Below are 15,736 nucleotides of genomic sequence, written 5' to 3' on the forward strand. Positions count from 1 at the left end.
ACTAAAGCTGGAAAGTGCAAAATCAGGCTCACTTCTGCATAGAAACCAATGAGCTTCTAACCCCAGCTTGTTCAATTAAGCTTTGGTAATAAAACCTGGAAGCTGATTGGTTTCTATGCAGAAGTGAGCCTGATTTTGCACTTTCCAGCTTTAGTAAATAAACCCCATTGTGTACTTAAAAGTGGGGTATGCCTGTATATATATATATATATATATATATATATATATATATATATATATATATATATATATAATCAAACAACGACAGACCTCAAAAATAATAAAAAAATAAAACCAAAATGTATATAATTCATCATTTTGACCTTGAACAGGACAAAAAAACAAAACACAAAAAACAGAGAAAAATAGCCAGTGCATTGCTGTCTGGCCTCTTATTACCCAAAAACCACGTGTAAATGCACAACAAAAAACACCTGTTAAATTAATATAAAAATATATATGTAAACCTAATAAATATACAGGTGTAGATAGTAATCAGTACAGTCGTCATCCAAAAATACAATACAAATACACTACAACGCATTACATCACTTCCATATTTTTATTCTGTTGTAGGAGAATTTTTGTTTTTCTATTTTCCATATGAGACTAGCATGCATGCAAAAAGAAACGGGTGATCCTTCTTCCGATAATCTCATCGTGTGGACCAGGCATAAAAGATAAATATTTTCTTTTTTTTTAATATTGTTAGGCATGCTATGTGAATGGGAACACATAACAATCCAGTAGCCTGGGTATTTTTCAAATTGGACCACAAAAGTGGAAATACACATGAAACTTTTTTCCTGTAAAGAAGGGAACCAAGCCCCGCTTATTACACCCACAGTAGTTTGTTTTCTGTTAATCTGCTCCCAGCGAAGAGGGAGAGAGCCTGCATGTTGAAATCTAAGCAAGGAGAATAGGAAAGGACAGATTATCGCAGTCAGTGACATGCAGCTGGTTGCCAGAGCCTTAACCAATCAGTGCTGTGAATGTTTCATATGCAAATACTCAAGTGAACAGAAGGTCATCAGTGCCTCATGCAGCTTGCAGAAATTCATATGAAGAAAGGGAGACAACGAGGGCTGGTGCTGCTGAACAACACTGAGATGACACAAACACATTGTCAGGCGGACGACAAACGCTTTTCGCTGTCTTCCCAAAGTCACAATGACCTGCTCAGAAATCTGGGAGCTGACAGCAGCTGAGAAAAAACCTTTGGGTGGAGGTATAGTTTAATTTTTCATTTTTTTTTACCGATATATTTATTTAATAATGACTTCTTGGGTGCGCTACATGTTCCCAATCCCAGTGCTAAGCGTGACGCTCCTGTTGTTATACTATAACAGTAAGCTGTTAACGTGGAGAGCTTTTCACTGGTATAACGCCACCGAAGAAAGAATCCTACTGCTGGAAGCTTGTGATTCCTTTTTTAATGGGAGGAAATCTTCCTTTGAACCTACAGTGACAAGCTTGTATCACAGCTCTAACTGTCAAGAATATAAAAGACAAAATCATTACATCACAGACCCCCTCTCGGATGAAGAGGCAGCCTTTCCTTTAGCTTATATGATGGCAGTCCATAAAGAATTTGACACGTTTGAGAGACTGTTCAGGGCCATCTATATGCCGCAAAACATATACTGCATCCATGTGGATGAGAAGGCGAGCGCGGATTACTTGCAGGCGGTAAGTGATTTAGTGGATTGCTTTCCTAATGCATTTTTCGCCTCGAAAATGGAGCCTGTGGTGTATGCCGGGATATCGAGACTCCAGGCGGATCTGAACTGCATGAAAGATCTGCTGAAATCAAAGGTCCAATGGAAATATGTCATCAACGCGTGTGGACAGGATTTCCCTTTAAAGACAAATAAGGAGATCATTGAGCATTTAAAAAAATTTAAAGGGAAAAATATCACGCCTGGTGTGCTGCCCCCCGGTCATGCCATCCCTCGGACTAAATATGTCCACCGTGAGGATATTGTACATTCCTATGTACTAAAGACTGATACCTTGAAGCCCCCTCCTCCACACAATATGACCATTTATTTTGGCACGGCGTATGTTGCGCTGACAAGGGAGTTTACTAAGTTCATCCTGGAAGACCAGAGAGCTGTAGATCTACTGAAATGGTCTAAGGACACTTACAGCCCCGACGAACACTACTGGGTGACACTGAATAGAATTCCAGGTATGTAACAGTGTCCTACAACTCCTTGTTCAGTTTGTTTATTGGGGTAAAAAAACAAGGTACAAGATAGTGCAAACATTACATCAAAGAATAACAGTCCTCAGTAAAGTACAAAAGTAGCCATCGGGGTACATTGTGACTATGTTAGTGTCCTACAACTCTTAAGAGCCCTTCTTCCACTGTGTTGAAGGTAAACACAAACTGACATTTTTTACTATGTATTTCTGTATAGTGTGTTATGTTGTTGTCAACACCATTTGTGCTTTGGCAATATATATATGTAAAGCATGTCAGTTTGTGGGTCAGAAGCCATCTGTGTTGCAAACATGAAATACTTGTACGAAAAGTCATTAATAGTGCACCTGTCAAAAAAATCTTCAGCTGCCTTTGATGGCCAACTGAAAACCCTGGTTGCTTTGTGATGTCTGGCTACGCTACTTTTGAGTCAAAGATCCTAAATGAGTAGACATCCAGTAAAGGTTAGAATAAGAATGCATTATTTCTATATGTGTTCCAAATCACTGATTCAAAAAAGGCTTAAAGTAATATTGAACCCAAAAATGTAATATATTGCAGCCTATCAATACTTAGATGTGGTGGCCCCATTCATTTATTTGTTTGTTTTGGCATTTTTCACTCGGTTTTCACATGGTGATTTGGCCAGTAATACACCTTCTGTATTAGAGGATGAAGGAGAACAGGGGGCACCTTTGGACTGCAGCATTGTAGAGGGTAGATGTACTAGCAGATTTCAATTCTTTAACAAATTGAAGCTGAACTCCAGCTAACACTTTATAGGAAGTTACAGAAAACAATGGGATAAAGATTTTGCATGAATAAATAAAAGCTGATCATTGTAGGCATCTTCATCGGTCTTAAATGTTTTGTCTTATTCCTGTACCTGCTACATCTGCAAGACAGCTTGTTCGAAAAACAACAGACTAAAAAAGAAAACAAATGCAGCCATCACATCCAAGAATTGATAAGCTGCAATATAATAAATGTTTGATTTTGGGTTTTAATATCGCTTGAAGCCAACGCTAAATCGTGTGTCAGTGAACTAATGTTTTAAAGCTGGTGTTTAGGTGGGGTGGTTTGGGGATACAGCGCCAACCACATTACTTATTTGTAATGGTGTTTATCCCATTACATGTTACATGAAGCGGCTGCTTCTGGTAAAAATCTATGGTTTAGTGCCTTCTTTAGAGCCACCGGATTCAGCACTGAGCAGCTGTCTTCCAGCTTTGCGAAGGATAAAGTGGTTCTAAAAGCTGGAGGTTTTTTACCTTCATGCATTGTATGCATGAAGGTAAAAAACCTTTAGTATGCAGCTTCCTTCTCAGCCCCCCCTTATACTCACTTGAGCCCAATCCCGATCCTGCAATGTGCATGAGAGCAGAAACATTCCCGGGTCTCTGCCATCTCATTTGGCTCCAAATACCGAAAATTTTGCCCTTGAGACTTTAAATGAGGTGTGACTGGTATTGATGAAATAAAAAACAATAGATTTATTGGTTCACATAAGATCTACAGTAGCCACAAACAGATGTCAGGTATATGAACAGATTTGTAATGTTGTACACATAATATTACAGTAAAATATGATTTTTTATGATAAAGGTCCAAAATAAGTACAAGCAATGCATCCTAGTTACCCGATGTGTTTCGTGAACACCTGTTCACTTCCTCAGGGGTTGATGCAAACTTTATATCTAGAAGGTAAAAACTGTATAAATATATACGAAAAAGTAAAAGAATTGTATAGGGTCAAAAGGTTAAATGACTGCTATATTGTGCCCAAAATTACAAAACTGTTAGAGGGAATACACATGCTCATATTCACTGGACTACCGCTGAGAAAGTCCTGTCCCAGGAGCTGTGGGTGTATGATCCAAAAAGGCCTGGTAGGCCAAACAGGGAGGCCCAAACCAACATAATGGCCTCCATGATGATGACTGTGAAAGACATATCAGAAAATAAACCTCGCTGCCACAGTGTGTAACTATAGTGACCGAATGAAACAATGAATATGACGCTGAACAAAAAGTGCAAGTGTATGTCAATATCACTGAAGGTGACTGAAGTGATTTTAATATGTCAAATGCTCAGACAAGCCAGTGAGGAGGCAGCTCAGGAGTGACATAAAAACAGAGAGGCAGCTCAGGAGTGAGCACACATGGGTGCCCCCATAGCAAGCAGCTTGCTATGGGGCACTCAGCAGGTGGGAGGGGCCAGGAGTGCCAGCAGGGGATCTGAGAAGAGGGGGATCAGGGCAGCTCTGTGCAAGGGTAAGTAAGTATAACATATTTGTTATTTAAACGAAAAAAAGCTAAACCTTTACAAACACTTTAACAGCAGCTGCTGCTACTAGGAAAAGTTCACAGAAGTCATATTATTATTTTCCTGCAATGCATCCCATTTTGTGAATGGAGGAGAATCAGTGGAATGACGGGATCTCCACCGCCCATTCACAGAATGTGATGCCTTGAAGGAGAATAATAGTATGGGTCTGTGAATTGCAGGGAGGGCAGAAGCAGCAGGGGTGAATGGTGCAACTTTTCTCAGTCACAGAAGCTGCAGTAAACTCTCACAGCTCTGGAAGACAGCCTGTCAGAGCAATATCCAGCAGCTGTGAATGGTAGATTTTTACCAGAAGCAGTTGTCTGTGGGTAATGGGATACACACCAATACACTTAACAAATGGCGGCACGGACATTTGTCTCATGGCAGGTACACTTTAAGTGTATGGATCTGAAGCCCTCTAGTTCACTCATTTTCACTGGATATTTATTTTGGCCAATGGGCTGTGTACAGATGGTTGCTAAGTTTGTGCTTACAAGGCCTAATATTTGCAAGTGGTTACTGTAGTATAAGCATCACTTTTGGTGTATGCAGTAGCAAAAAATCAGGCATGATGGAAGCACTCATCACTCATAAAAAAAGACTTCCTTATGCCCATTCAAAAATCTGTCATTCGGACAGATTGTTTGTTTTTCGTCCAGTTAATGGGCACAAATCAATAATCGGTTGTGACGTTTTTGATCCAAAAAAATTGAAGAAAAAGTCTGGAAAACTTCTGCCAAACAGACTATAGATCGAAAAGTTAATATGTTTCTCAACCGTTAAAAAAAGAACCGTTGGTATTGCGCACGTGGGAAAAAAACTTTAAGCTGGAAGATAAACGTTTGTGTCAACAATAAAGAGCATAGCAACAATACACACAAGAAACATACAACCATCAAGATAGCCAGTCTTTTATACCCATTTTATTTCTATGAATGTTCCCGTAAAAAAAAAAAAAAAAAAAGTGATTGTAAACGCTCATATACCCAGCAAAGTGACAACTCTCAGGTGATACAAAGATATAAAACACATCCTCCTACAGATACTGGATTGATTCCTCCTTCGAGTGCCCAGCCATAGCTGCAGTTGCACAATGAGACCTATGACTTCACCAAGTTTAAAAGATAAATTTCTCAGGCACGGGGACATTTTAACATAAAAAATGCCCATTTATCTATGTTACATATTTTTACAGTCAGGTTGACAAAAAAAACTCATAATATACCCAAAAGGCAAAACCCCAATAAAGCATGTTCCAATTAGCTCCAGTGAGGGAAAATAATCCCTTGCTTCCTGATCCCACCGGTGGCAATCAGATATTCCCTGGTTCCCTGGTGTTATGACCTATTAATGTTAAAGAGTAATTAAGGTGCGCTATGAAACATTTTTTTAAGGCCCTCAGGTGGGTTATGCCATAATGTGCTAGAATGCACAGCATATTAGTACATTATGGCAGACTTACCTGCGATATGGTGTCCTTCAGCGCAGCGCTGGAACCGATCCGGCGGGCCCCCCATCGCTTCCATTCGCTTTAATTCGCCCGGTCTTCCTTCCGGGTCCTTTGCCTTCATTTGATAGGCCAGGCCGCGATGACACCAGTCACATCACCGCAAAACGAATCGGGGCCCATCGTGCCGAAACTGTTTGCTGATCTGCGCATGAGTGGCTCGATGAACATGACAGCTGACTGGCAGATGGATGCATTTATGGCAGAAGAGACCATTAGGCTCTTTTCTGTCATAAATACCCTGCCTGTCAGCCACTTGTTTATCCAGTTCAGCTCTAGAAGGTTTTACCCCCTTCCCGACCAGGCCATTTTTTGCGATACAGCACTGCGTTATTTTAACTGACAATTACACTGTCATGCGACACTGTACCCAAATAAAATGTATGTCCTTTTTTTCCCACAAATAGAGCTTTCTTTTGGTGGTATTTGATCACCTCTGCGGTTTTTATTTTTTGTGCTATAAACAAAAAAAGACCAACAATTTTGAAAAAAAAAAAATATATTTTTTACTTTCTGCTATAAAACATTTCCAATAAAAAAAATGTAAAAAATCTAATTTCTTCATGAATTTAGGCCAATATGTATTCTGCTACACATTTTTGGTAAATAAAATTCTCAACAGGCGTATATTGATTGGTTTGCGCAAAAGTTATAGCGTCTACAAACTATGGGATAGATTTAGGGACTTTTTATTTTTTTTAATATTTTTTACTAGTAACGGTGGTGATCAGCGATTTTTAGTGGGACTGCGGCATTGTGGCAAACAAATCTGACACCAAGTCACACTTTTTGGGGACCAGTGACACTAATACAGTGATCAGAGCTAAAAATATGCACTGTCACTATATAAATGACACTGGCAGGGAAGGGGTTAACATCAGGGGCAATCAAAGGGTTAAATGTGTTCCCTATGTGTGCTTTCTAACTGAAGGGGAAGTGCTTTGACTAAAGGACAACAGAGATCCCTGTTTCTGCTTAGCAGAAACAAAAAAAAAAAAAACAATCTAGTGAGCTAGCCAGAACTAGTTCTTGAGGGGGACCATTTCACATTCTCGCAGCTCTTACTGTGAAAAAGCCTTTCCGTATGCGAAGGTTAAAAAGTTTTTCCTCCAGACGTAAACAGTGCCCCCTTGTTCCCTTAAATGACCTGAAAGTGAATACCTCTACACCAAGTTCACTATATGGATATTTATACTGTACATGATGTTCATATCCCCCTTAATCTCTTCTTCTCAAGAGAGAAAAAAATCAGTTCAGCTAATCTTTCTTTATACCTGAGCTCTTCCATATCTTTTTTGAGCTTGGTTGCCCTTCTCTGTACTTTCTCCAGTTCTCCGATATCTTTTTTGTAACCTGGTACCCAAAACTGAACTGCATATTCCATTCTTTAAAGTGGCATCTGCATTTAAGCACCACAAATCAAAATTGCTTTTTAATTCATTTTTAATATTCAAATAACTCCATCCATCCATGTTTCTATGCTTTATTTTGCTGAGAAACAACTTTGAACCCCCCCCCAGCATTTCGGGCTGAAGTTATTTTGAGTTTGGGAAGATGATTGATGTAGCATTTACCTCCTGGAATCCATGGTGTGGTATCGTTTTCAGCCAAGGAAGCTGCCATCTTTGCCTCTGTTTAATCTACAACTGCCATGATGCTGCACATGTGATCAGTTATGACACCAGCCATTGGATGGTTTGAGAGTTTGGTTGAGAGCACAACCAATGGGAGTGTTACATTTCCAGCACATGCCGAAAATGAAACTTTTTGAAACTGGTAAATGGATGGGTTTACTTCCACTTTAACTAAGAAAACCCCTCCTCCCCTCCTGAAGACTCATGGGATATATGACATCATTTGCCTAGGCCTCGAAACCAGGAAGTAACTGAAGAAATGTAAAAGAAAGTTTAAAACAAGTAAATATATACTTTGTAAGTATATACTTTGCTATCCAGCTAGCAGCATAATACCCTGTACACACGATCGGACATTCCGACAACAAAATCCATCAGATTTTTTCCCGACGGATTTTGGGCCAAACTTGTCTTGCATACACACGGTCGCACAAAGTTGTTGGAAAATCTGATCGTTCTGAACGCGGTGACGTAAAACACGTACATCAGGACTATAAACGGGGCAGTAGCCAATAGCTTTCATCGCTTAATTTATTCTGAGCATGCGTGGCACTTTGTGCGTCAGATTTGTGTACACACGATCGGAGTTTAAACGATCGGCTTTTGTTGTCGGAAAATGTTATATCCTGCTCTCACACTTTGTGTGTCGGTAATTCAGACGGAAAAAGTCAGATGGAGCCCACACACGATCGGAATTTCCAACAACACAATCCGATCTCACTTTTTCCATCGGAAAATCCGACCGTGTGTACAGGGCATAAGAATTACAAATGGTCAATGTTGATTGAGAGAGTAAAGTTCTGCTTTAAATGTTTATAAAAAAAACTGCAATTAGTTTAGAATTATTGCCCCCTTCTTTACAGAAAAAGACAAGACCCTTTCACTGTGCATTAGGCCTCTTTCACACGGGGCGGAAACCATCCAAGCGGAACTGCCTGCTTAGCAGATCGGAGCAGAGATCAGTGAAGTGTCATAGATAGTGATCCCCACTAAGCAGGCGGATGACAGGTCCGTATCAGCTTCGCCATGCAGAGCAGACACGAACACAGCCCACTGTTCTCTATGGGGCGGTTGGATGAAAACGGACTGTCTGTTTCCTTTCGATTGTCATCCAATCTGATCCGTCATATGGATGGCGAAAGTATCCTCATCTGTCTGTTTTTAGATCAGCTGCCAGCAGTCACATGTTCGCTGACATCTGCCGCCTTGTTGAGGTGGTCCGATCCAGTCCGCCTAAAAAACGGACAGGTGGACACGATTGGTCCACTAGTGTGAAACGGGCCTGAATTAAGCCATACCTGAGTCTGCTAGAAGAGTAACAACTGTCTAGTGATCACATTTAAAAAAAAGCTGATCTCTCATCATACATTGATCTTAATGAGATCAGACTAGTTGTGATAATATACAGATATAATAATATCTGTCTTATACAGTATATTACAGTATATATATTACAGTATATTACAATAAATGTAGTGTGCAAGTTCTGCAGTCTACTTTCACTTTCTAATGCTGGCCATACACTATACGAAAAATCGTTCGAAATTTGGTCATTTAGACAGTTCGTTCGTTTTTCGCCCAGTTAATGAGCACAAAATCGATAATCATTGGGACGTTTTTGAGCAGAAAAAACGAAGGACAAGTTTGGAAATTTTCTGACGAACGAACGATAAATTGGAAGGTTAATGTGTTTCCCGTCTGAACTGTCTGCACTAGTGTTAAATAAGGTTAGGGAGTCTCCAAATCAAGACCATTTTCTGATAAGACAGCGAGTCCAAATCAATAAAAAGGAAACTGTGCTTTTATTCCATACACGGCAGTGGAGAAACACAATACACAGTTCTCAATAAAGCAGTAAAGTGAAAGTGTTTCTTACTTACACACATCAAGTTTAACAATATATACGTATGAATACGCATAAGGTCTATGCGTGTTATAGGTGTGATCGTATAGTTTAGTCCAATCAGCATTCATATCTTCTTAGTAGCAAGGGGACAGTTAAATGGGTGGTTACATCATGTGACTGGCAAAAAAAAAAGAGATTTCAGCAGTATCTGGTCAGTTCAGACTAGTTTTGGTATGAAAGCCTATTTTGAGCAGTTTTCTGGGTTCTTATCAGTAGTTTGTGTCGTCACATAGCCAACAGTTTCGATTTCCCAGGAATTGAAACAAGCCATCTAAGAAGGAAAAAACAAATCAAGCATATTATAAGTTCTTAAAGTGACAGTCTCTATATACATACATATATACATACACACATATATATATATATATATATATATATATATATATGTATATATATATATATATATATATATATATATATATATATATATATATATATATATATATATATATAAAAAACTCAACATTATCAGCAGACCCATATCATTCTACTCACTAGGTATATGTATAAAAACGAACAAAAAGTGCATTCATTTATATCCACTTAAAGATTTATCGGTCAGTACATGATGGCACTATCGTTTGCACTCACGCCCGAATGTTCGTTTTTCGAAAATGGGTTCGGACGATTTTTCATATAGTGTATGGCCTGCATAAATGTGTCTTTTCACGTTGTGTTAAATAGTAGTTCCCCTTTAGAAAGTGAGTATGCACCTACTTTTGATGCTTCCTAAGCCTATCATTTACATGCAGTATGTATTCATAAAGGCTGAATTGTGCTTTATTCATATGCTTAAAAGATCTTTTAGGAAGGCAGCTTTTGTAGAATTTTCCTTTAACCGCTTGCCGACTGCTTCACGACGATATACATCGGCAGAATGGCTCGTACAGGCAGAATCACGTACCTGTACGTTCCCCTTTAAGATGCGGGCAGTGGGCCGCGTGCTCGCGGCAAGAGCCGTGAGTCGGGTCGCAGGTCCCGCGGACTCGATCGGCGCGGGGATACCCGCGATCGCCTCACGGGGAGGAAGAATGGGGAGATGCTACTGTAAACAAGCATCTCCCCGTTCGGCCTAATGACAGTGTCACTGATCTCTGCTCCCTGTCATCGGAGCAGAGATCAGTGACATGTCACACACAGCCATGCCCCTCACAGTTAGAAACACGCCCCTAGGACACACTTAACCCCTATACTGCCACCTAGTGGTTAACCCCTTCACTGCCAGTGTCATTTACACAGGAATCAGTGTATTTGTATAGCACTGATTGCTGTATAAATGACAATAGACCCAAAAATGTGTCAAAAATGTCCGATGTGTCCGCCATAATGTCGCAGTCACGATAAAAATCGCTGATCGCCGCCATTTAAAAAAAAAACATATGAATAAAAATGCCATAAAACTATCCCCTATTTTGTAAACGCTATAACTTTTGCACAAACCGATCAATAATCGCTTATTGCTATTTTTTTTTTTACCAAAAATATGTAGAGGAATACAAATTGGCCTAAACTGAGGAAAAAAATTTTTTTTTTTATATATTTTTGGGGGATATTTATTATAGCAAAAAGTAAAAAATAATGCATTTTTTTCAAAATTTATATATTTTATTTTATATATTTTTTGTTTATAGCGCAAAAAATAAAAACCGCAGAGGTGATCAAATACCACCAAAAGAAAGCTCTATTTGTGGGGAAAAAAAGGACGTCAATTTTGTTTGGGAGCCACGTCGCACGACCGCGCAATTGTCAGTTAAAGTGACACAGTGCCGAATCGCGAAAAATGCACTGGTCAGGAAGGGGGTAAATTCTTCCGGGGCTGAAGTGGTTAAAGTAGAACTAAAGTCCAGAAATAAAATATATATCACTATGGCTAAAGTTATATCTGTAGTGCATGTTCAAACCTTAAGTGCTGGTTCACACTTGTGCGATGCGGGAACCCTGCAAATCTACTGCGGGTTCCCGCATCGCACCGAACTCGCATGGCAGTTCACACTGCCATATGCGAACTGCCGGGAGTGTCAATACAATGTTAATTACACCCCCATTTCTGCTAACAAATCGCACTGCAAACTGTCAGTTTGGACATGTTCGGGCGTGGACCAAAACGCACATCGGACTTGATTTGCACTGAGAGCGCAGAAGTGTGAACCCGTGCTAATAGCATAATAAATAACGTTATTCGATTTTTACTCCAGGACTATATAATGAGTTTGGAAATTCTAGAGAAATAATTAAATAATGCATTACAGTTTTACCTAACCCATTACATTTTAGTCGACAAAAATGTACTGGAGATTTTAGTTGACTAAAATACGCCTAAAACTAAAACAATTCAGAAGACTAAAATATAACTAAAACTAAAATGGCATTTTAGTCAAAAGACTGACTAAAACGAAATCGAAATTTGACATCAAAATTAACACTGGCAAACTTACTGTATGTTGTTCGCTACATTTGCAGCAATTGAACCTGTTCCTTTCTGCGATGCAAACCTGACATGATGCTTAAAAAATTTTGAATGGCAAAAGTAGTATACCTGATGTGCTATGGGTGGCAGACTTTGGGAAATCAAACCTTACTGATATTGTTTCAGATGCAGTATCAGTTACAACCAGGGCTTTTTTCTCAGAAAATAGGTGCAGGAACTCAGCCTCCCCACCCAAATCCCCGTCCACACCCATGCCAAAACTCCTTCCCCAACCACGCCCAAACCCCACCCCCAGACACACCTTCCTTAGAGGAGAGAAGTACAGTGGCGCCAAATAATTGTAATAAGTGAAGGCTTAGAACTGCGTATCACACATGGTTTAGGAATGTGTAACACACTTAATAACACAAAGGGCTTAGGAGTGTGTTTTGTGCAGTTGTGAGCAGAGCATATCACACAAGGCGCAAAAAAAAAAAAATCAGCAAACAAGATAGTAGGGGTGCTGAAATTAATCGTTGCATCGATGCATCGCAATTCGGGTGTCCCCGATGCGGCATCGATGCATAAGGACCGGAAAATCGATGTCCAGTGACGTCATTACTAGCCCCGCCCCTCCCGGGAAAGCGCTCCGAGCGTATTTTTAAAATGCCTTTATTTTAATGAATGTTGTATGACAATAGATGCTGTGCCCCCGCTGTATGTGCTTTTTAAAAAACAATGTGGCTTTATACCGAATTTCGCCGTAGTAGTATGATCATGTGACTCCCGGCCCATCCCGCCCCTCTCCGCTCTCCTCTCCGCTCTCCTCTTTCGTCTCCTGAGTCCTGACGTCAGCGGGGATTTCTCAGTCCCGCCCGCCTCTCTTCTGATATGATAACTATAGTCAGCGGGCGGGACTGAGAATTCCCCGCTGACGTCAGGACTCAGGAGACACGTGAGAGGAGAGCGGAGAGTTACATGATCGTACTACTACGGCGAAATTCGGTATGTGGTGACATTGTTTTTTAAAAGCACATACAGCAGGGGCACAGCATCTATTGTAATATAACATTAATTAAAAGAAAGGAATTGTGTGGGGTTAGTGATGGCTGCATTTAATGGGCACAGGTGGCTGCGTTTGGGCACAGGTGGCTGCGTTCGACGGGCACAGCTGACTGCGTTTGGGTACAGGTGGCTGCGTTTGACGGGCACAGGTGGCTGCGTTTGGGCACAGGTGGCTGCGTTTGGGCACAAGTGGCTGCGTTTGACGGGCACAAGTGGCTGTGTTTGACAGGCACAGTGGCTGTGATTGACGGGCACAGTGGCTGCATTTGATGGGCACAGTAAGGCTGCATTTGATGGGCACAGTAAGGCTGCATTTGATGGGGGAGGTTCAGTATTTTTCAGTTTGTTTGTGCCCCCCAAAAAAATTTTGAGCACCAGCTGCCACTGGTCGAGCACAGAGGCAGTACAGGGAACTTCACAGGGCTGTTTGTCATCTGTGGATTCTATCCCTTCTGACCTCCAAGCAGCCGTGTGTGTGTGAATCTCTGTACCCTGTAGTGCACCGGATTAGTGCACTTTTTAGGGAGTAAGGTTATTTTTAATTCAAAGCAGAGTTCCAGTCAATTTTTTGTTTATTAGAAGTCAGCAGCTACAAAAAAAGTGCATCTTCTGACTTCTAATAAAAAGACACCTGTCCCACAATCCAGCAACGTGGCCACCCAAACCCTCCATTCTCTCCCCTGCCTGTCCACAGCGCTGGCAATACTACTGTGGGCATCCGGCTGTGACAGCTTGCAGCTTCACATCCGGGTGCGCATGTCTCACTGCGCTTTCCTAGATAGCCGGGCAATCTTTTGGGAACTGTGATGTGTCCCAGAAGATTGCAGGGTGGAAGGGCCGCCTAGGTGGCCCAAGCGGAAGTGGGGGCTCGTCAGTAATCGTGATGCATCGTGATGCATCGCAGAATCGAATCGAATCGTTGACCAGATAATCGTAATCAAATCGAATCGTGAGACCAGTGAAGATGCGCACCCCTACAAGATAGTACTTACATTTAATGCAAAGCGTCCCTTGTTCTCAGAAATATGGAGAATATAGCCCTGTGTACAGAGTGCAGGGGTCAGGAATGTGTAACATAGAGCCCAGCACACAGAGAGCAGTGGTAAAGCGTATGTAATATGCAGTCCACCATACAGAGTGGCTCAGGGGTATGTAATGCAAAACCCATTGTGCAGAGTACAGCATTAACCACTTAAGGACTAGCCTTGTTTTGCATTTTAGGTGTTTACATGTTTAAAACAGGTTTTTTTGCTAGAAAATGACTTAGAACCCCCAAACATTATATATGTTTTTTTTGCAAGACAGAGGAGGTGTAGGGCTAGAATTATTGCTCTCGCTCTACCGGTCCATATGCGGGCGCTACTCGCGTAAGCGTTCGATTCTGCGCGCGAGCTCGTCGGGACGGGGGGGTTTTAAAAATTTTTTTTTTTTTTATTATTATTTATTTTACAATATTTTATTTATTTTTACACTGTTTTAAAAAATAAAAAAAATGGTGTCACTTTTATTCCTGTTACAAGGAATGTAAACATCCCTTGTAATAGAAAAAAGCATGGCAGGACCTCTTAAATATGAGATCTGGGGTCAAAAAGACCTCAGATCTCATATTTACACTAAAATGAAATTAAAAAAAAAAGTCTTTTGACGTTGCTTCCGCCCAGCAGTGTCATGGAGACAAGTGGGCGCCATCTTAGCCTCACTCGTCTCCAGACACAGGACAGAGACGGATGTGATTGCCTCCGCCGCTACCGACGGCTCCGGGTCGCAACGGGAGGGGGGTGGCCCCTCTCCCGCCACCGATAAAAGTGATCTCGCGGCGAATCCGCCGCAGGGACCACTTTTATCTGAAAACCAGCCACCGCACGAAAACGGGGATACCGGGGTTATGGCAGCTAGCTGCTGCCATAACAACGATATCCGCCGCCAAAGTTTGGACGTACATCGTCGTGCGGCGGTCGGTAAGTGGTTAATAATGAGTACCATCCAGAGGCCTTTAATATGTAACATACAGTACAGCATACAGAGTATAGCAGTTCTGGGTATGTAATGCATACTTTACTTTACATACTCTGTATGCTTTACTGTCCCCCAGCAAATTTCCCTGGCTTCCCCCTCAAGTATCCCCCCAAAAGCAACCATCAATTCCTCACTTCTGCTTATCTCTTTGCTTACATCCACTACATCCATTACATGTCCCCATCCACACCTAACCTCTGCAACCCTCATCCACAGCTCACCTCTTCTTTCCTGTCCACAGCTACACTCTGCACCCCTATCCACAACTCACCTTTGCCCCCCCCATAAACATCTCACCTCTGCACCCCTCTAACTATAATTACACTTCCAGTCCACAACTTGCCTCTGCACCCCCATCCATATTATCTCTGCTCCCCTTCTGAACCCCCGTCTACAGCTCAACCCAATCCACAGCTCTCACCTTTGCCACCCCCCGTGTTTCACCTCTACACCCCCAGCTTCCCCTACAGCTCTCACCTCTGCAAAACCTCCCCCACCCTCCACATCTCTCACTTTGCACAACTTGCCTTCTGCCCTCTGCAGTTCTTACCTCTGTATAAAGCTCCCCCATTCCCAGTTCTCCTCTCTGGACAAATTGTGTGAATAGGGCAGTGACCGGTCTCAGTAGGGCAGTGGACGGTCTCAGTAGGGCAGTGGACGGTCTCAG

General features: G+C 41.4%; 1 protein-coding gene across 1 annotated transcript in view; it reads left to right on the plus strand.

The window, feature by feature from the left end:
- The first annotated feature begins 986 nt into the window (after window positions 1-986).
- Window positions 987-15,736, plus strand: part of GCNT2 (glucosaminyl (N-acetyl) transferase 2 (I blood group)) — a 106,371-nt gene continuing 91,621 nt past the window's right edge. The window contains exon 1 of the mRNA XM_073631041.1: window positions 987-2,191. Within this exon, the coding sequence (XP_073487142.1) occupies window positions 1,276-2,191 (916 nt within the window). The 5' untranslated portion in view covers window positions 987-1,275. The remainder of the gene's footprint in view (window positions 2,192-15,736) is intronic.

This window comes from Aquarana catesbeiana, linkage group LG05 (genome assembly GCF_042186555.1).
Source record: "Aquarana catesbeiana isolate 2022-GZ linkage group LG05, ASM4218655v1, whole genome shotgun sequence".
NCBI classification, from domain to species: domain Eukaryota; kingdom Metazoa; phylum Chordata; class Amphibia; order Anura; family Ranidae; genus Aquarana; species Aquarana catesbeiana.